At 36.9% G+C, this 22612-nt stretch overlaps 2 protein-coding genes and 1 long non-coding RNA gene across 5 annotated transcripts; 2 read left to right on the top strand and 1 right to left on the bottom strand.

The window, feature by feature from the left end:
- Window positions 1-706: 706 nt before the first annotated feature.
- LOC100678369 (protein quiver) lies at window positions 707-9156 on the bottom strand. Its single transcript, XM_008204179.4, is given in 8 exon segments — window positions 707-5025; window positions 5027-5244; window positions 5973-6119; window positions 6627-6677; window positions 7191-7308; window positions 7845-7998; window positions 8739-8822; window positions 8911-9156. Coding segments are annotated over 5 exon segments (708 nt in total). The 5' UTR covers window positions 7216-7308; window positions 7845-7998; window positions 8739-8822; window positions 8911-9156; the 3' UTR covers window positions 707-4758.
- A 24-nt stretch (window positions 9157-9180) lies between these two features.
- On the top strand, window positions 9181-11443 carry LOC100678162. The gene is made up of 4 exons (XR_004344999.1): window positions 9181-10088; window positions 10177-10898; window positions 11139-11284; window positions 11351-11443. It is a non-coding gene; the product is annotated as an uncharacterized LOC100678162 (long non-coding RNA).
- Window positions 11444-12782: 1339 nt separating this feature from the next.
- Window positions 12783-18166, top strand: LOC100119395 (4-coumarate--CoA ligase 1). 3 transcript variants are annotated; one of them, XM_016986226.3, is made up of 10 exons: window positions 12783-12937; window positions 13963-14263; window positions 14745-14952; window positions 15202-15368; window positions 15480-15675; window positions 16144-16298; window positions 16375-16558; window positions 16631-16956; window positions 17034-17229; window positions 17317-18166. In XM_016986226.3, the coding sequence occupies exons 2-10, from the start codon at window positions 14027-14029 to the stop codon at window positions 17397-17399; spliced, it is 1752 nt and encodes a 583-aa protein (XP_016841715.1). In that variant the 5' UTR covers window positions 12783-12937; window positions 13963-14026; the 3' UTR covers window positions 17400-18166. The 3 variants fall into 3 exon arrangements, with proteins under 3 accessions (XP_016841715.1, XP_031788586.1, XP_016841716.1); XM_031932726.2 differs by having other exon boundaries at window positions 12817-13276; XM_016986227.3 differs by having other exon boundaries at window positions 12838-12993.
- Window positions 18167-22612: the final 4446 nt, after the last annotated feature.

Raw genomic sequence — 22612 nt, 5'->3', positions numbered from 1 at the left:
TCATTTAATTTCTGTTCAGCTTTATAATAATGACGTAGTTTTCGTTATAATAGATAAAAAGTATATCATAATCTTACAATAATATTGAAGAAGAAGACTTTGTAAATATTAATTTTACTCTAATCGATGATATGATGTGACAGAATTGCTAACTTTCATAATCTTGTATATATACATGTATCTCCTATGTCAGATTTTTTCATCCTTTCATTGTAACAAAGGCAGTTAACACTTTCGTACAATAATTCACCTCCTATTGCGTTCGAAAACAATCTATACCGTTTTTTCTCTTATGAACTAGTGATATTTCGCTGATCAACGTCTAGCGTTAACATCAGGTCTTTCTTCTTTTTACAATCTTTGCTTAGTCCAACGACAGTATTCGTTCTTTGCATATAATATTTTTATTATACTTCTTTTTTCTATTATTTTCAATGGAATTACTAATGAGGCAATTGTGAGTGATACTGTTCAATATATATATATATATATATATATATATATATATATATATATATATATATATATATATATATATATATTAACTTTCATAAAAAATTGTTATGTTCGCTTACAAGTACAATTAAATTATATCTTCAGCAATCTGATTAACGTTGTCATTAGGTGACGGTAAAGCATATGTCGATGCGTGAAGAAGTCGATATGTCTAACAGTCTCTATGATTCCTAAAGGGAACAATATCGTGAATGTTCTAAAAATGTTATTTATTCGAACTTTAGTTATAGCATAAGCCAAATTATTGCAATATTTATCTGACTCTCCATATGAATTAATTGCGTTATTTGAGTTTTACATTGTTTTAATCTTCGTTTTTTTACAAATTTGTGTATATTATCGCGTGATTAAAAAAAAAGTTTCGTTGAAAAATTTACACCTGGTATATATTGCATGATGAAATATGTATCTATACTTTTTCTTTTCTATGCATGTGCACGATTGCTGATAAAATTTTTTTTTTTCATACAATTATGCATATATTACGATAGTTATTTGAATTTTCGATTTAAGAATTCCAAGCGCAATTAACGCTGAAAATGCTTTTTGCATTTTTACATCGCATATCATTTAGCTTAAAACTTGCAAACGCTGTCTCGATAAAATAACAAATCGATGCAACGCCATTTAGAGTTATACAATTGCATATATCGTTGAAAAAAGGGCGGGGCCAAAAGTGCAATTGTAAAGTGTTCGGGTTTGTAAAAAATGTTTTCAGTGCCTTTCAAGGGAAAAGTACTGGATATATAGTTAGATACATAATTCGAATAGGTATAAGGGTGTGCGATATTTTTCGTTCTTTTCGGATATACAATGGACAAACGAAAGCTTACGTTGTCGACTGTATAACGCTGCCGAGTATATATCTTTCATGTATTTGATAATTTGTCTAGATATCTATGTCTTTCCAGCGGTTTAACACTGATTGCGGGTGCAACATAAAGTATATAATATATGATTATACATTCAAAATCGAAAGGTAAAAACATGTCATTTAAGGTAATACATATGCTTACACAATTGATAATTCGTTCATGTATAATATAACAATAAGAAGCTTCTTGCTGTTGGCTGTCAACTTGGAGGGATTCTGTTCTGGCGACATAACGTGTAGAAAACTTTTTGCGATAGTACCTCACATGGCACGTGGATTTTTACGGCTGCGAGGCCACACAGCTTGACAATTAAAGTCGAAATCATAGAGAAGCGCAAAGTCGTAATTTGAGAAAAAATAATTATTTATCTTGCGCATCATTATCCCTCGTCCGATTTGCCTGTCAAAAGATCAGAGTAAGTTTTGTGCAAGAGGATCGAACATCAAATAAATATGTGATAACAATTATTTTTAAGAGATTGAACTGTACATTACATTTTTTCACATCTAAGTTATATTAATTTACATGGGTAGGTGAATAAGAGGAAATCAATACGTGAGAAAAAGTAAGTAAAAAAAGAGATCTTGTAATATAATACACAAATAACTGTTCCGATAAGCACAAAATTTTGAATTCCGCTGGAATGAAGAAACTTACATTGAATTATTGACAGGAATGAAATTACGTTCAAAATACATTTTAAATTCCTAAAAAATAGTCAAGCAGAGATTCAAATAATGATCCTCCACAATGAATTTTGTAAATTCCACCATAATAATTTTTTCTCGTTACATAAAATATCCTGGCTAATTTCATACGTAAATATAAATACTTAAATATACGTAAGCGTGTAAAAAAGTTACTGTACTGATTGCAATTAATTAATCATGCAGTTTCGATGCGAAAATTCAAGAAAATTCCAAATTCAACAACGTTTTCTTGACAAAAATAAAACTCATCAAAATTTTCTTATTGCTTTGTCCAAGCTCGATTTTTGCATGTTCTGCGTCAGGTCATTCATTCACCGTTCAGTCCCACAATAATCAACCACTCGTAACAGAATAATCGAAGGCACATATCACACGATTAAATATTATCCAATCAATTGAATTTCATATATTAAAACTACTCAACAAATGATACATCAAAATCATTGACTTAAGAACTACGGTATAATCACGTATGATCTACAATATAATCTTCGTAGCTCGAAACTGTTGCAGCTATATTTATACAATATCCGTAACTCAGCTAGTAATCAAAAGTGAAATGTATAAAAATCAAAGATAATGTTCTTATGGTACAAACAATAAATATATGTGTATACCTTAACAACTACAAAACACAAAGAGATAATCAGCCTAATTGTATATAAGGATAAATTAAAAATGAAAATAAAAGATATACATAACGAGTGTGGCCTCACAGCCGCGCGTGCTACAATGAACAAATGACGCGACACGAGCCGCATGGCCTGCCAAGGAAACATCGCGCTGCAGCGACATTTATTTGGCAAAAGGCTCCAGTGTGGTAAGCCTTTCTGTGAGGATAAGAGCGTTCAGCTTGACCTTTCGCGGCCCCTGCGCAATACACAGGGGCCCTCCGGGCTCAAATTGAAGGCTCGCAGAGTGCCTTTATTTATTTCGTTTTTTGTTTGTCAGCAGGGTGGAAGGTAGGTTCACTTTTTTGTTTCATTGCGAATAGCTTGTTTACTGCGCACGTGACCGACGTGTCTCTCGTTGAATCGCTTCCAAAAGATTTTAATTAAAGCATAGATTTTAATAGTTCAAGTTGAAAATGAACGGTGTCGTTTAAGGCAATCTATTTTATTTTTACTCTCGACTCGCGCGTTGGCGGTGGTAAACAAGCCATCGCGTTTGGATACACTACTTGCAATAGGTTTGTAAACATCTACTACTTCATGCCATCATGCTGTCGTGTGAGACAAGAAACTTTTATATCATGTTGTATTGCGTATAATATTAATTAACACTTATAGGGGGATACTTGAAGAATCACGTAAATGTATATACGACTTTCATGGAATTGTCACTTTTTTAAAAAACTACGCGATTCAATTGTAAAAAGTTATCAACATACAACGCTTACATTCTCGTGTAGAAGGTAAATCTTAAGTAAAGTATAAGTTACGGGAGACGAAAAGAATTTCAAAGAATAAACAGGTGACCAGCACCGGCATGCAATGGAAACACCATATTGTCTAAAAACATAGATATTATTTACATCGATATTTTTCTCAGTATTATAAGTATATCTTATAGAGAAAAATAGCGAAACCATATGGTCAACGAAAGCATTGCTGACAACGAGGAAGACAATGGAAAGCGAAAATCATTCCGACAGTAATTTTCTCTATCGTGAATATACTTAAAAAACTCAATGCATCGTTCAATTCGTTCGGTGTATGATAATACTCATTTGTTTGTTTTCGTTTAGTCTAAAAATAAATCACTATATCTACGCAACATGTGGTACAGTGCGACCGTGCTTCACTACAGTAGCATCTCATTCGCACAACCGAAGACACTTCGACCTCGGATCCATCGACGTTTTCAACCATCTCTTGCTATTGCAATACCCCACACAAAGTCCGTTTTATGCTGTCTGACTTATTGTCTAAGTTATCAAGGTACCTTCGTTTAATACTCTATGTTCACAGCAACACGAGATCAGTCGATCGAAGTGCTTCTCTAAATTACGATGCTACTCATACATGGAAGAAAGAAATGACACATTCGCTCGGTACTCTTGTTCGGTTAACTTTTGTGGGCATGCCATAGTTATTACACATGCCACGTGAAAAAGTAAACGCTTTTCAAGCCCATTACTCGTCTGCCTCATACGATGCAGTATCTCGGTTTTTGTATGTTTATGTGTCTGTATTTTCTAAATTATACTGTGTTCGAAAAGAAACAGTGTGTCTAATGAGTCTCTCGAGCTTCTGCCATGGTTGAAGTATAGGTGTAGTATGTCGCAGTGAATACCGTAAACAAATACTCCGAGTATACGTGAATCGATCAAGAGTGTGTAGATGAAACTAAGTTGGCGGTAGTTTGAAGTCGACGAAGATTACGCTAATTACACTGATCTTCGTTTCCTTCGTCGATCTCAAACTACCTGCTTTCCTCGGCAAGCAAGGAAAAATCGTTGTCGCAAACAATCCAAGAGTCTCTTCGAGCTTAGTGTGTTACACATTAAATGCGAAGAGATCTTAGATCGACGATTTTCAATCAAATCAACTTTACAGACTATATTTTAAAATAATAACACGAATAAGAGCAACGTCGAGATGGACCACGCATCGGATACAGTTGACCGAATTGCGGAAGACCGTATGATCGGAAGTTTAAATATCACAAATTGCAGTTAAAGTCTTTTGTTGTCGCTTTGAAACGTGCCATCTCGATCGTTCTCCCATTTGATGGTGATGAAGATACCGCATAACTGGTATATAGTTGATGTTGTTGTTGCTTGTAACTACTTGAAGTATTTTTTTTTTTTCAAAACTATAATGAAAGAGTTTTGCTGTTGTTCTACTGAAGAAGACTGACTTTGAAAAGAGATATAGAGTTTTGCCATAACGATATTCATCACAGCGAGCTACAAAGCAAGCCTGGGTTTTTACGGAGGACGGAGTCGAGAGCGAGGATCGCCGCCAGGATACAGGGAAGCAGAGGATTGGCGAGCAGGGAGGAGGACACACGATTGCACATATCTTCCTCACAGAAGCACATGTGACCAGTGCCGGTACTTTCCATCATGCACACGTGGTCCACCATGAATAAGTTTATCTGCAGTTGCGACGTGCACGTTCTCCGGACGCTCTCGTAGGCTGTGAAAATCAATACAACAGTTTGCCGTTACAACGTGACGTCGACATGTCGATTGCCTTTGTTTTCTTTTAATATTCTTTTCTTTTTTTGCTCTATTTCTGTTCGTTTGCTTTGGTGCACGCTTGTGCTCTAGTTGCTCTTTTTATTGGTGTCGATGCTGGCTCATGGTTGCCTTTTCGCTTGATAACGAAAAACCATTCGCGTGCACGCGTGCGCGAGGTAATTTGAATTTTGATGAGACGAACTTATACTTCTTGTAGTTTTATTTCCTCTTCATTCCGAGAGATGATTAAAAGCGAATGTACCTGACTAAAAGCTCCATAGGATCGGGGCGTCCTTCGAAACGAATTTTTTCATCTGTCCTCTTCGCTGGTAATATTTTCGAGATTACAGTAATATTTTACGCGAGTAAGAGCGATCTCACGCCGGTTCTACAAAAGGAGCTTTCGAATAGAAGCGAAGATAAACGAGTTTAACGGGATATTATGAAACGCGCCATTGTGCTCGTTATTGATTCACGGATGGAAAGTATCTCAGTTCGGAACTATTATTAAAACGGGTTATTAAAATTTCAACGATCGCAGGTATACAACGCGAATGGCCTTTCATCACTGCAGCAACAATTCAACCAAAAATTGATAGATATAAGCAAATATGTCAATGACCTTGTTCCCCTTGTTTGGTTTGTTCAATGTTCAATCGAATGGACCGCATCGTTGTAACTTACGTGATTTAGCGTTTCGAACCATTTTTACGCAGCAGCCGTTGCAAGTCATGAGCGGCGGCTGATCTCTCGGGAGGGCCGTGTAGTTGAACGGATCTTTGCATCGCAGATCCGTCCAGGAGTCGCATTCGTAGCAGTATACGGATCTCGCTGGCAAAACGTATGGAAATTCGTATTATTAAGTGCCATCGTCAAATTTTCGATTAATAGTGGGCTTTAAAATTAAACTGAGCGTGATTTATCATTGCTTGCTCAGCGGCAGTGTGCGTCGCAGTTTTCAGGCTTCGAAGGACTTCGAGTTAAGCACATTCAAAAGCTTACGTAATTTTAATATGATCGAACGCCTATTGTGTCCTAAGACTCTTTCGATAGAACACACTTGAAACTTCGAGATCGACTCTAATTGGCTGAAAATTCATGCAAAATTAATCGAATACTCAGGAAAAAAATCGCATAAACAATCTTATTTTGTAAACAATTTTGTAATTGAGGTTTTTTTCTTAAAAGTAGATACCAATTTCGTCATGCACAATTCGTTCGTAAGTAATGATTCTCAGTTCCACATATCTACATGAGATCGACTAATGAGCAGAGAGCATGCAGAATATTTTATAGCCCTTTTTGAAGAACGCTGATGAAGCGATTGCTTATACTCACTCTGACATTCAGCGTTACAGACACTGATTATTGTAGCGAGCACCGTTATCACTGGAAAAAGGGGACGTTACTTTCAGCGATTATGATTTTTCCTAATATCTACTGTGAGTGATAATCAATTGCAAATGCTATAGCTAATTGGCTAACTACTGTCTCATTTGGCCACTTACCATCCAGGCATGTCATAATAAATAATTTCTTTATTTAACAATGATACGTTACTTATATAACATAAATGAAAACGAAATACTATGAACAGAAAAATGAAAACATTGATGATTAATCATGATTATTCGCTATATAGAGCTAAACTATATAGAGAACAGTAAATTCACATATGTACGAGCTGCACTAAAGATTATACAAAAATTTCTATTGTTCGAATGTCCATTGAATCAAAAAGGGGGTATTCAAAAAATATTACTCAAATAACTGAATTTAACGGGACGTTCGAGCCAAGGGCTTTTGAAATGTATAGCTTGCACACAAAAACCAAGCCGGAAGTCGACATAACCGAGAGAAAGAGGGAGAAAAAAACGATAGCAGATATAAATCGTTACTCACCCGTAGTGACATAGTGCGGTGCCATTGTTTATCACTATTAACTGCTCGGGTGGGATCTCACCTTCGCAAAGTGATCATACTGATCATCGGTGGCGAATCTGTGCAGTCTTTGCGTTATCTACTCGTAAAAAATATTAAATCTAATTATTTGCACCTCGAAGATATTTGTTCAAAGCTTGCTTAAGAAATTTGTAATATAAATATACATTGTGTCGACTGACTATTTATAATTTATTGAAAAGTTGACATTCTTCAAACTAATTACTCATATGTTTACGAATTTAAAAGTACGTGTGCGTACGGTTTCTAATGATGAGCAGTACATTCTACATTGCATTAGATTTTGAAGTATGAACATAATATCTATCTAATTATAAGCGCCAAAACTAATTGATAATATCTCGCGGAAATATTGAAAAATGTGATTTATATAAACGTGAAAAAAAACATGCACCACTAGTATAGAATTGAAGTATAAAAAAAAGACTGAAAAAAGAGACGTGGTTTACTTGCCCTTTATACCTGCTCACGGATTACAATTGAATTAACCACGTTATTTAATTAAAGAAAAAGTTACGCACTTTTTACTCTGTCAATGTCAAATAAAGGAGTTGTGTTTTAGTTCATGTATACGCTGATGATCTCAATATTTACCTTTTAAAATGTAAAGATGTCGTTGACAGAATCAATGTGTTGATCTGATTCGTAACATTTCTCGATTCGTAAAATGTAGGACGTTCAATAAACTTGTAATTGTCTACGGTACTTGATTTTCTAGTTCTACATTGTCACATAATTTATTTGTTTCCTGTGCATAAGAAAATAAGAGTTATTACGTTGTTGTAAAAATTCCAGAGTTTTGCTAAATATTATTCACTATTATTCTGCTAAAATTGAAAAAATGAATTTTTAAAAATGTACAATGCATATGAATCTGTAAATGTTTCTTACTCCATCTATATTTAAACACGAAACGCGAAGTTTACTTCTACTAAAGCTAGACGTTAATATATTCAACACCATAAAAATGACAATTGACGCCCTTGTCAACCGTAAGCAGTTCAATTGCCCGTGCAAAATGTGGGTATACATTGCGAAGGTACCTTAGTTTAGAATTCATAACTTTTCTCAAAAGAGCTTACGATATGTAAACGAAAATATAAGCAACACAAAATTATTGAACTTGTAAAATTCACTAAAACAAACTGGCTTATTTACATCTTGGCAAATTTCCATAAAAAAGTATCATCCAGCTGCTCTTCAATTTTGAATTTCGACACGAGGTCGCACAACAAACCATTCTATGCCAACAATGCTATCGCAACTAAAATTATTTGTTAGCTTCCCTTGAATTAAATTCGAAATGAATAAAATCAATGCCACGGTTTTATCAAAATACTTTATATATCACGTACCATATTCAATAGTTTTCAAAATTATGTAATAACGCATCATCGCAGTTACATCGAAGCATCTACGCCTTCGTTAAAAGTAAAAAATCATAATCCGTTAAATAAAATTAATGAAAACATCTCAAAAGCATCTTACCTGGTTCTCAAGCTGCCATTGCCCTAAGCCTCTAAGAGCCAAGGTGTGTGTGTGTATATAGGCCAAACCGAGCGCAATCTTCCTCTGCATCGCCGAGAATTGAAAAAAGAGAAGTAACTATGAATGAAAAAGTCCCTGTTCCGGCGACCCCGTTAAAAAAACAAAGCACTACCTACAAAAAAGAGGAAAAATTCGCGTGTCTGTCCACGAAAAATCTGTCTCTCTTTTTCCAAAAGCTGGTCAACAGCGGAGAGGGCGACCAGCGCGATCTCGCCTCAGACGAGTCCACCCGCGAAGTGCAGCAGCAGTACCAGCACAGCTGCAAGAAACACACCTGCGTGCACGCGGCTGCTCTTGTGCAGCAGTAGCGGCAATCTCTGCGTAAAGCGCCACCGCCGTCTGGGATCAATATAAGGGTTGACTGCAGCGTCGCGGCGCTCATTCGAGAGCCACTACCGTACGCGCGCGCGCGCGCGCGCGCGAGTGCGATGCGAGCCAGTGCAGCACGTGGGCGACATGCGCGCCAGGCCGATGCACCAAATGCCAGTCAGGGATGTGAGAGCTACGGTGTGGGAGGGTTCGCATAGTAGTAAACTTTGTACGCCAGGTGCACGATTTATATATAGGGTGTAATGTGCTAGTTGATGAATTTTTCATATGGTTGAGGCTCAAAATAGGACGCGAGCTTTAGAAATGTTTTTTTTACTAGAGATCTCTCGGTAATGGTTTAAATGAGAGCTTTTTTAAATATGATTTTGTTAATTTACCACGTGGAGCATGTTAATAAAGCCGCGTGAATTGTCGTGAATAAATTTATTTATCCAATTATTCTCTTTGCTCTAATGATCAAAGCTAACCTTCACAAGGAAGCTAGTTTGACTTACTTTTTGAGGTTAACTGTACCACTTAAAGTTTCAATACATTTTTTAACTTTGACCCAATGGGATATTTGCAAAAGGCTTGTCAAAATAACGTAAACAAAAATATTAATACCTACCTTCCTAGTTACTCTACGTTATCAAGAATTCAACCGATGAGTCATCCTAAAAATTACATTTGGAATGCTCCAAATTTTATTAAAATCTGATTTTTAAGTTTTAACCGAGAGAAAACTGCCTTGAGATCAGAGTTTTAAATTTGTCCAAGATATTTTCTTTGTAAATAAATTTGTTCATACTGTGCAATATTTGTTTGTTATCTATCGAAGTATGTGCACTGAAGAAATCGTAGATGATGTTTATCGATGATTCATCTTGAGAAGCCCTATTTATTGAATTGCTACAGATACTTTTTACACGCAGTGTATTCAAATTGGAAAGACAGGTAATTCCAAGCCAGTGACCTTTACAGGTATGGTGGGAATAAAAAATTTATGACGTTTTTAAGATGAAATATCGTTTAAGTATTCCTCTCATCAAAAATTTGGCAATGTGCACAGAGAACAAAGAGCCGGCAGGCTAGCAGCGTGCGGGCATACGGGAGCAGCCGTGGCCGAAATAGCTGTAAAACATAACAGTTGTGGACTGGCTCTGTCACATCGCTTGAACTTTAAGACTTTCAATCAGTCTCTGGCTAGCAAAAGTAGATGGCGTTTAGGAACTTTTATTTTTCCCTCATCACAATCTGGGCGCAGAATATAACCATAGGGATGTAACACCTATGCCAGAAGTGCCTTGTTGGGCCTGGTTGAGCCGTTCATGCTAAAACTACAACTGCACGACAATCTACAGATCATTTTTATCTTATTCAGATAAATTGGCTTAACTCATTAAATGAGCAAACTTCGAAATAACGACATCAAAAGCGAAACGCTTGCAATTCAAAATGTAAAGCAAAGTTTTATTTCGTGATTTGTAAAACTATTTCAATTCAATCGATAAAATAAAATCGTGCACGTAAAAATATACTTGTTTGAATGCTCTCGATTCTAATAATTATTCCAATGAAATGGAGTATTGTTAGACTGTCAATTATTTACAATGAAAGCTTATGACGCGCTTATTAATTTTCAATTCGTTTGTGACTTTAATGACGATCAAACATGTTAATCACGACATTATGCGCACATTGGAAACTTTATCGCACAGTTTCTCCGTATCGGCACTTCAGATGTTCCACGTTATTGCCCCCTTCACACTTTATTTTTATATAAGTCAGACCGTAAGTAAGGCTTTCGATTTATATTTTATCGATAAGGTTTAACACCATGAACACCATATATTTTATTTTTTACAACCATAATTTTTCCTTTTGATATTCGCTGTAAACTTTTAACTTAAAAGCTATTTCTTTTCACGTTTGTAACACTTTATAATAAATGGTTTTGTAGAAGAAAAATCTCGATAAAATTAAAAAATATTATTATAAAATAAAGTATGAATATATCATTTAATTGTATAGGCAAGCATTTGGTGGTAAAATGGCAACCTATCGAATAGTGATTGTCAGTCTTTGCGTACTATTTATTATTCTGCATATTGATTCAAATTCGGCAGAGCAATATCGTATACAAAAGAAAATTACATATTACGACGATGGACAAAATGGTAATTTATTGGAGGTTTGTAGTTGTATTTGATTTTAAAAATTGAACTTATCATTAAATTTGATAGGTACGATGGCATGCATTCATTTTCCAAAAGTACAAATTCGTAGTTACAAGACAGAGCCATTGGGATTCAGCAGTAAGTTACAAAAACATTGATTTTTTGTCTGCACTTCCAGCTATGACTAATGCTTTTTTCAAAGATTCCAGACGGTCTTTAGGCAAAAAACACAAAAAGCGCCATTCAAAAAAGACCAAACGTTCAGAATGTGAGAAGACATCTCATTTCAATGTTATAATGAACAATTGCTTAAATTTGCAATTGATAAAATTTCATAATTTCACTAAAAATACATTTCCAGCTCGGAGAAGAGCGCCCAAGCGAAATGCTCGCGGTAAGCGATTCAACCCAATAGCAAGCTTTCTACCACACCTGCCGTGGATACCGAAGATTCCTGGTTTCCCGCCAATCGGTCTACCGCCTAGTTTAGGCATACCCATAGTGCCAAAGGTCATTCCGATAAAACCGTTGTCTGTGCTTTCTGAACTTGGCAATTTGATACCGCAACATATATTGTCCAGCGATAAAGCAATATCCTGGAGCTACAATGACGGCAACACGACCATTAACGTAAATTACAATCCATCTGGGAAAAGTAAGAATATGATCGTAGATATGAAACTACCGAGTTCAAGATCACGCAAAACGGACGATGATTATTAATAATAGGAAGATCAGCATCAATGTCATGCGATTAGTTACTTAGATTTACTATTCGATGCAGTTTGTAAATGTTACTCTTAGTAGTTTTAGTGATGTTGATTATTTATCAATTGAAAAAAAATATACATATTTTTGCCATCCATTTAGAAAGGACCTTTATCAAATTATGTAATCAAAATTTAGCCAAGCAAATATAATTAATTGCTTTGAAGATAATCAATAACTCCATCAACATATAATGATGAACATAATCTATGTAATTAAAGTTCACGCTTCTAGAACCACTTCAAGCGGCGAAAAACAAATAGAATATTTCAAAAACTAATAATAACTCTACATTCACCTATCCCAGCTTAGTTTCGACTACATAGATAACAGAAGAGATAACATGAAGTTACGATAGCGTCTTTAGCGATTCAAGAAGTAAACGTACAAATTTGCAAGACACGTTACACTAAAGAAAATCCGCGAATACTTTGAACTGTTATTTAAGTATAGCGCAAAATCTCAGCGCTAAATGGCATTGATCCAACAAAATTCCATTGCATTGAGATAACAAACAGCGTCAATTATATCTTAGAAAAAATGATATCGCATCCGTATTCAAACAGAGTAGCGATTCGCGTATCTCGCGAAAAGACAGCATCATCGTGTCTCGGCTGCTACTGCCGTCTAAAATAAAAAAGAATTAGCGCGCTCATATCGTCATTTCGGTTTGCTCTCGACCCCGAGAACGCACACATGCATTCCAGATATATCTATATATACACTCTTCGGCTCTCATGCTGTAACGTTCTTTATATTCCCTCGCAGTGTACATGCTATAGTTATCGAGCGTCGTGTAGTTGGCGCGCAGTCGTCAGTCCGTCGCCGAAGTAGACAGAGATCGCGCTTCGCACATCGACTGGCCTGTCGACACTCTAATATTCGGTACTTATCTGCATTCTTTCTCTTGTTGCTTTTTCTGCACGACAATTATATCGCTGGTACGTAGGGCGAAAGGCGGTTTACGCCGTATTCGAATTTTTACTGCGCCTGTCGTTCGAGCGAATCGCTTTCCGTCGTTATTGCTCTGTTATTGTTGTTCGATTATGAAACGCTTCGCTGAAACTTTACAATTGTGGAGGTGCATATATGCCGGTGTTGGATGCCTCGAGAATTAAGTGATACGCGCTGACCAAGCCGGATTAGTTGAAGATCTTTTTTTAGCACTGCGCTTTAGCAACGCTCATACAATCTCCAGCGAATTCCGGCGCTCGGTTTTTTAAGGTTAGGGTTCTTTGTATATGTTGTGGTTGAGTATATAGGGCACCACGTATAAGGAAGTCATGATTTTTTTCCGTTGATATTCTAATTGTGGAGGATCGACGAATGTGTTTATTTGTACTTTTTACGCAGTGCGTGGAAAATATGTTTTTAAATTAAATGTAAAATAATCTTTTACTTTAAAGTTTGACGTTTAAAAAGAATTTCTTGACTACTACAGCTTACGACAATTAGCACATTTATGCTTATCATTAGATTGTGAAAATACTCACTGTTTTTTCATGTGCATTTCAAATATTATTAATGGAGTCGCGTAGCGAAACCGTTTAACGTATGCAGATCTTAAACATTCAATATAAAATAATCGCAAAACGAATAATCGGTTAAAACTGTCATAATTATTCTAGCTGATAAGCGATGCGTCAACGAATTTCTAATCGCCAATTTGTTATTATAGTATTGTTGACTTACGCGTGTACTACTGTTCTAATGACTTTGACACTTTGAAAAATGGTAGATTGTATTTTTTATTTTTTCGTTTTCATAACAGTCTCTTTGTTATTTATTTCTATCCATTGAATAACTAGCTGTTTTAAATGCTGAGTGATACATACCCACAAGAGCTGACATATAAATATTTATTTTGTACTGTCTTTCATTCATATTCTAACAAATTACAAAATTTCCAGGTCAGCAATTCCAACTAAATAGCTGGTTAGATCAAAATAAAATTTTGAGATAATAGAAACAGCCATGAACGCGATAATGCGACGAGCGCTTCGCACGGCGATAAAACTCGAAGTTGTGACTCCCAATGTCATCAAGATACAGTCGAGATGCATGTCAAATGCGGCCCAGGCAAAGGTCGTCGAAGGAACAAACGGTGAGAAGATTATACCGTCACCTTACGGTCAGCTAACTTATCCAGAAATGAGAATATCGGACTACGTGTGGGAATCTTTGCAGGATTATTCTAATATGGTTGCACTGGTAAGTAAAGCGTTTACAAATGTAAGTATATGTCTTGAGAGATAATCAGAAGCCTTGCTAGCATACATTACAGTTGATATTGCGTTGTTGATGTATGGAGAGAAAAATTAATCGCGGCTAGTATACTATGGTTAGGTTCGATCCTTCCTTTAAAATGCAAGCTCAGACGCTTTATTAGCATCTTATCGCGAAATGCTAATAACGTGATATCTTGTTAGTATAGTAAAATTCTTTTGGTATCGAAGATTTTTTCATTGAATTAACGAGATTGACAGTTGAAGGTACTAAAAAATTACTCGATTCTCAACATATTCGAACTTAGAATTGTGCCGATCAATTTAAATTTTCAACATCCTGGGAGTACTCGAAGCTTTGTGTATGCACATATTTTTCTTTCTACATCGTAACAGTCACCTTTTACTATGCAAATCATTTGCAAGCTTTTCTCGTCTTCATTACTTAACATTTTTAATCCAAACAGCAATGCGGCGTGACGAACAGAAAGTACACTTATGCCCAGGCTCGCGATTACGCGAATTACGTGGCAAGAAGTTTGCTTGACATAGGCGTCAAGCCCGGTGAAGTGGTAGCTCTCATACTCCCAAACTTACCAGAAACCGCTATTGCTTTCCTCGGATGTTTGGAGGCTGGAATCGTTATCACAACGGTTAATCCTATTTACACTGCCGGTAGGTACATAGTTCAAGTGGCTTTTTTATCGTTACAGCCGTTTTATCAGTTTTAGTCACGATAAGCTACGAAGAAATGCGCGCGGTGTTATAGGTCACATCGGAAATGAAAACATTTTCATTCAGCAGTGCACGATAATGCGTTACGACGATTTGATTTCTTTGAAGCTTTGTTATGAAGATGACAGTAGGCGATGTTCTTTTTACGTAATGATTCTCAGTATTATGAAAATGTACTTTGATTTGCAGATGAAATTGCCAGACAGTTGATTTCGTCTGGCACGAAGGCTGTTATCACTGCAGCAGAGATATCGTCGACCGTTATAACTGCAGTAAATAAGAGCATACCTGGAGGCAGAGTTATCGTTGTTAATGATCACACAAAACCGATTCCAGATGGCGTTATTCCATTCGAGGTGAATACAAAGAATTTCAATTAGTCCGACTGCTCGAGATTTAAATTAAAATCGGAGGTGCGTTAAAACAATGACATTTGTTAAATCGACTAATTAAACCTCTGTACAAAGGATCTAATCACGAAAGGAAAAACATTGGCTCCTCTACCCGATCGTCAGTGGTCGTTAGATGACGTTGCAATTTTGCCTTATTCGAGCGGCACGACTGGTCTACCCAAGGGCGTCATGTTAACGCACAGGAATATCGTCTCGAATGTGGAAATGGTCAAAAATACAGTAGATAAACATATGATGATAAAGGCTGATGGTAATACGTTATGACAATTAATTTTATTCGTAGGAATTCATTGTAAATATAAAAAATCAAAAGCAAAGAATACAGATTATTAGGTGTCGGATAATGTGTTTAATTAAATTGTAAGAAGATCATTCGCCATTTTATCGCAATAATGACGAATTGGTAGATTTTACAGCTTGTGTCAAGGCCATTCATTTGAAAGACACTTATCTGTAGAAAGCTGATCGTAGGTTCCTCATTAACTTTTTAAGTATATTTGCGTGATAACAACTGTGATTCAGCGATATTGGAGATAATGATACGTTCGATGAAGTAGTGAACGATAGAGTTTTATCACAACAATGATATGCATTTTTTTTAGCGATTCGAACGTTGTGTTAGTTTGTTTTAAAAGAAATATGCAAATTAATACACTGATTTTCTTTTTTCTGATAAGTATTGTAAATTTGAATGAATATTGATGGATTTTATTTTCAGGATCTTCCCAGGAAATTGTTCCTGTTGTCCTTCCAATGTATCACATATACGGAATGAGCACTATTATGCTTTCAAGGCTCTCAATCGGCAGTAGACTCATCACTCTACCGAAATTCACTCCAGAGTCGTACATAAAAGTTTTGGACGAAAATAAGGTGATCATACTAGCCATGAATGACTTTTTGATTAACTTCAGAACGTACTATTAAAAAGTATTTTGTAACTTCGCAGGTATCTGTGTTGATGCTGGTACCACCCATTGTTTTATTCCTGTCAGCCTCGAAACATGTTACAAGGAAGCACCTTGAAAATGTTACAAGCATCACCAGTGGGGCAGCACCTCTATCTAAAACTGATGTCGATAAATTTTACGATAAATTTAACGTCGATCGATCGAAGACTCAATTTGCTCAAGGTCAGCGTTTTTCTATTTTTTGCCACGAAAATTATGGTTTAATTTATAAATAAAAATTTTTGAAAATTTTAGGATACGGTTTGACGGAATCGTCTCCTGTGGCGCTTTTTGAAAAATCCGGGGTCAAGTTCTCGAGCATTGGGAAACCAGTTTGTGGCAGCGAGGCGCGTCTAGTGGACCCAATCACGAAAAAAGATGTACATTCGCCAGGACAGACCGGCGAATTGTGGATTCGTGGACCACACATAATGAAGGGTTATCTGAAAAATCAGAAGGCAACAGAGGAAACGATTGTCGATGGTTGGCTACTTACCGGCGATATTGCCTACTATGATGACGATTTAGATTTCTACATTACCGACAGACTCAAGGAGCTTATCAAAGTCAAAGGTTATCAAGTGAGTTACAATGAATCTGCATAATCCGTTGACTTGGCACTTTGAGAATTTTTTAAAATTCGTTTGTTTTTCTTCAGGTTGCCCCAGCCGAGCTTGAAGCCCTTTTAAGGACACATCCAAATGTCGAAGAGGCTGGCGTTATTGGAATACCCGATGAGAGAGCCGGTGAAGTTCCTAAAGCTTTTGTTGTATTAAAGAATAAAGGGGAAACCAAACCAGAAGAGATTCAGAACTTTATCAAGGGTAAGGTTTCAGAGTTTAAGGAGCTCAGGGGTGAGTAACAATAAATCTATCAAAATCGAATGAATTCTGTGTTACATAGAATTAAATTGATTAATTTTGTTTTTCGTTTAATTACAGGAGGAGTTCAATTTATTGACACTCTGCCGAAGAACCCGTCAGGAAAGATATTGCGCTCCAAACTAAAGCAAGACTACTGTTAGCAAGATTGTGATACTGATTGGAAAATCATTGCTCTGGATTAAGAAGAAGCGAAAAAAGCATTAAGAAAGTGCTTTATAAATATATTGCGGAAATGACTTTATATACAACATTTTTTTAGTGCGTTTACTGTACTATATAGTATTATTAACTGACAGGTTACAAAGAGGATTTTATGAGAATTGTTACTTTTTGTAAATATATATACAGTGGTAGTATCTATGAAACTTTTTAAGGGAATCAACTTTTTATATTTTACGAAAATGCGCAAATCACATAGATTAGAACAATACATGATATTAATAAGTGATAAGATTTGTAAATTTATTATAAAAGCAGTCACTGTAAATATTGAATTTGATGTTCAATTTTGAATTTTCGTGATAGAAAAATAATTCATTTATAATATAATTATTAGTGATACAAGATTTCATGAAAAACTCGGATGTCAATATTTTTCTAAAAAAGTTATCGTATTTTATACCAACAACTAACAAGATTCGCAGTTTTAAACGTTGTACAGAATTCTGTTAGCATAATCAAATTATATGATTTCACGTTGAAATGTGATATAATTACATTATAACAAATTGCTACTTCAGTACATCGATTCTACAACGTCTGGGCAAAAAATTGTGATGCGGATTTTTAAATGTGCATATACATGTATTTACTGTATTAATATTTGTAATATATAAACTTTTAACGACAAAAATCCTGCCACTCAAAAGTTTCAAAAACGAACTAATAAATAACGGTTCCACTGTTACTACGAAACGTACATTTTTGTTTGAAAAATGCCCCTCTAGGGGTATATTGATTTTAAAAAGTTTATAGAAAGCCTATAGCGAAGCTATACACTCTGAAAAACGCGAATCAAATTATATTCATTCACTGGCGGCAGCATCACCGCAACATTCTGGAAACAAATACGTCGCGAAAAACCGAACAAAATAACCCATCTCTTCCTTTCAAAGTCTCCCAACAATTCTGCTCTAATTACAACAAAACTCTGCGAAAAAATCAATTCATCCTTTCGGCCTGTAAAGCGTACTAAAAATTTTCGCGAAATCCGTTCAACTCCGCGCGACTAGCTCACGGATTCGATTACATTTGATCAATCAGCGGCGTATTCTGCGCTGCAGCATCAGCAGCGTCGTCGTTGGTGCCAGGCTGACGCGACGTTATGACGCCGGCGCCCCTGTTTTCGCGCTGTCGAAAGTTTAGCCCCAGAAATTTACTCCCTCTCGTCCTGCCGGCACTTGTGCTCCCGCGCGCGTGTGTGCGAGTACGTGTATAGATATATAGCTATGCGTCTCAAGGACGAGAGAAGCAAAGATGAGTTCTCCCTTCTTCGACTGCTGCGCTGCTGCTTGCGCTGCTCTCGAGGAGGGAAGAGTGTATTGGGAATATCGGTCCGTTTTATTGGGTCGCTCTCACGTTTTCGATTTTTCATCTTTGCACAAGTGAGAGATGTGCGCGCAGGAAAACGTATGCCTCGAGTGGGTTAGATCCTTTTCCGTGGTTGTTCAGTTTTGTTACGATGGAGAGCGAGAGGCCTTTCTACAGGGATACACCGCGTAAGCAAGTCATGTGTATGCTGGAAAATGATATAGAGGCTTGGACTTTTTTCACTATGAAGCTTGCTAAGTCAACTGGATCAAACAATTATTTAATCGTTGGAAATCTTCATCGCTGAATTTTTAACTCGTCGCTGCGACATCCTCTAATTCGCTGACCTGAATGCCTTGGTCAACTTAACTAGCTGGCACCATATGCTGGCACACGAATTTTCGCTTAGCCATTCGGTCGCAAACGCTGTATGCCGTGGTCTAATATCTACTCAGCTGATGCACACATACACGAGATCGAGCTAATTATGTTACTGCGTAGCTTTCGATCTGCTTGAATTGGCAATCCTCTGCGAAGCGTGAAACGCCCAGATAAACCGCGTTTGTGTTGCGAACGAAGACACGCGTATAATATATAGATTTCGCGGGATATTCATTTCGAATTTGGGTGCATTAGGAGCGAAAACAACCTTAGAGAAAATATGTGGAAAAGCGCGCTTCGCGATGCGTTTCACCGGGATTATTCAAAATTTATTTTTCCCGCCGGGCTATAGATTCAACTTATATACGCGAACTGCGCGCGCTCTGCTGCACGTAATCGATAATTCGGTATTGGAAGTTTCAGTAACGGGAAGTTTTATTGTCGACGTGACTGGTTTGAAATGTTGCAGCTGCAGTTGCAAATAATTCAGTTTATTTTTAAATGCAGGTCATTTGCTTGATTTCCAACTGCGCGTCATCCCTCTCGTGTGTATCGCTGTCTTCGTTTTATTTATGCTTCAAGAATCTTTATGAATCGCGCTATCCGACCAGTTTATTGGAATGTTTTGCACGAAAATGCATAAACACAAGAAGATAGATGGAAGCAGTTTTATCGGTCGTTCATCGTTACGCGGTTGATAAAGTAAAGTAGGTTATTTATGCAGCTTGATTGAGTAGATACAGACATTTCCGGACGTGTATTATCGCAAAATTTGTAATCATTATTTCAGACGCATGCATTTAACGTATATCGAGCCATTTTGTTCCATTCCATTCAGCGCGTAATCACTCCAAACTTTCATCAATCCGTACGCATATACGGCTTGATCCGGTAACTCTATTCACTCGTCGCAGCGGGTTTCGTCGGTAGAATCCGATTAAACGTCTATTTACTAAACCGTCGCAGTCTCCGCCGCCACACACGACCCGGTCATCAGCGACATTCGCTTCGCCGACGTAAAATGATTACAAAGTTTAAAAACAGCGAAATCTGAAATCCCGTCGCGAGAATCAAAGCGCTGCAGCTCGTTCAACTTTTTATCTGAAATCGCTAAGTCAAAAATCTCTCCCTCGAATCTCGCGTCTCCGAGCAGCAGTCGCACGCGAAAAAACAATCTAACTCTCTCGAGTATCTCCCGCAGATTGCACTCGACTAAAGCGAAAAAAAGAGAGGAGAAAAATATCATCCCTCGCTTGACTCTCTTTTCCGTCGCGAATCTTTCCGGAGCACTCTATTAATGGTTTTTTATCGCACGCACTTGCACTTCTCCCCGCGAACGATCCTTTTTGTTTTCTCCGCTCGTAGAAGAGAGGAAGAGAGAGAAAGAGCTTTGCTCGCCCGAGCGCGATTCATTCTCGTTTCTTTCCGAAGCGCGCGAGCTGCTCTTCGACTCTTTGCATTATCATCGTCGGCATCGCCGCGCGGCGGCTCTATCTCTTTCTCTCTGTTTACCTTTGCCGTCCGCGCCAACTTTTCCCTCCTCTCTCCTTTACATCTGGAAAGTATAAGCGAGAGCCGGCCTCGTTCTTTTTCCTCTAACTAATATATATATATATATATATATATATATATACATTTGCCCGGCGACTCGATGCGTTTATCTTTCGCTCTTTCTCCCATTGGGCTTGCGGCTGGTGTATATACATATCGCGGAGCTGACTATCTGGAAATTCCTCCTTTTTTCTCATGACGGGGTTCGCGGAGAGAATAATTTCAAAAGTTTCAGCGGAAATCGCGGAAAAGTTTTGAGATTTTTTCAGCCGCTGCCGTTGCACCGAATATCGCTGTGTATCGACGAGTTCGCCGGTGAAGCGAAGTGGATAATTATTGGATTATAGCACCCGACTCTCTCTCTCTCTCTCTCTCTCTCTCTCTCTCTCTCTCTCTCTCTATTTCTCTCCTTCGCTTTAGCGCGTATGTACTTTGACTGTGAAATATTAAAAAGTTTGATGAGCTCGATTTGAATTTCTGGATGCGACCATCGGAGTCGCTTGCTATGCGATGGTAATGGCTTTATGAAAAGTTTCTGTTATTGCCATTCTGCAGCTAGGTTAACTATGTTTTAATCATCAAGTGCATGGTTGTTGTACCTCTTTACGGGATTTAATGAAAATTCTCAAAGCTTGACACTCAAGCGCTTTTAGTCATTTTTTAAAAGCAAATACAGTTTACTTGTTTCCACAGGAAGAACATTCTAAAAATATTCTTCTGAACGATTTAGATACCGGCGATCTCGTCGCTGAAGGGAATATTTTCTGCATCGAGGGAAAAGCGCTGCCACTCATATCTATATTCGGCTTGAATGTGCTAATTAGTAATAATTTTGAATATTTTGAAAATTTTAAAAATTCTGAAAATTTTGAAAATTTTGAAGATTTTGAAAATACTTATATAGACACACACATCCATCGTATAGGCTGCAGAGTGAGGAAAAAACTACTCCCTTGGGAGGAAGTCTGTTCCTCCCAAGGAACTAATTTTTTCCCGCTGCTAAGAAAAACTTGATGTTCCATTCATTTTACATGCATGAAAAGTGGCCTTTTTCGTGCACGTATCATGAAAAACAATTTTCTCCCCGCTTAAGGGGATGTCGCCCCAAAAGCTTCGCAAATCCGCCACGGGGTATTTTGTATTTCCGAACTTCTAGAAAAACAGAAAGTCCGATCGAATTTTTCTTTCGGTAGAACGATTCATTAAACTTAACATTACGGCATTACAGACTCGGTTTTTCATTTGCAAGCTTTATTTTAAAAGTTTTATGTAACATATTTATTTTGAAAACTCTATGGCGAGTCTAAATTATAAACTTAATTTTAATGTACATACGTACGCGTGGACCACTAGATATATCAATAGGGAACAGACATGCTTTTGCTATATACATATAATTACTTATATATAGTAGAAATTAGCATGAGAATACGTTATGTATCAATTTTTTGCTGATTTAGTACCTCTGGACCCTAATATTATTAATTAAAAATTCATATGTTTGAGTTTTTTTAAAACGGCAGCTCTTCAATATGGCGACTCAAAGGATAAAGACCTAACCTAACGTACGGACATTTGAGTACATTTTGAAGCATTATCTCTCAATTCTATTATGATTTTTGAGAAAACAATAAGGTTATTTTATGTATGAACGTTTACATGCGCTTATACATCTATACATATTTTCATCCTTCGCGCCGCCATATTGATCACGTGAGCCCTCAATCGTTTAAACGTATCATTAGCAAACCAAATTTTCAAAACCATATTACTTAACAAATATTGCAGTAAAAATCGTAACTTTTGTACTTTTGTGTAAGATTTATTCTTAACTTTATTTTAAAAAAGGTTTTAAAAATTCATGTCTGTTCCCTATTGCCAAAACAAAGTA

This window comes from Nasonia vitripennis, chromosome 5, assembly GCF_009193385.2.
Source record: "Nasonia vitripennis strain AsymCx chromosome 5, Nvit_psr_1.1, whole genome shotgun sequence".
NCBI lineage: Eukaryota > Metazoa > Arthropoda > Insecta > Hymenoptera > Pteromalidae > Nasonia > Nasonia vitripennis.
Note: the sequence above shows the minus strand (reverse complement) of the source record. Positions and strands in the feature narration are given on the sequence as shown.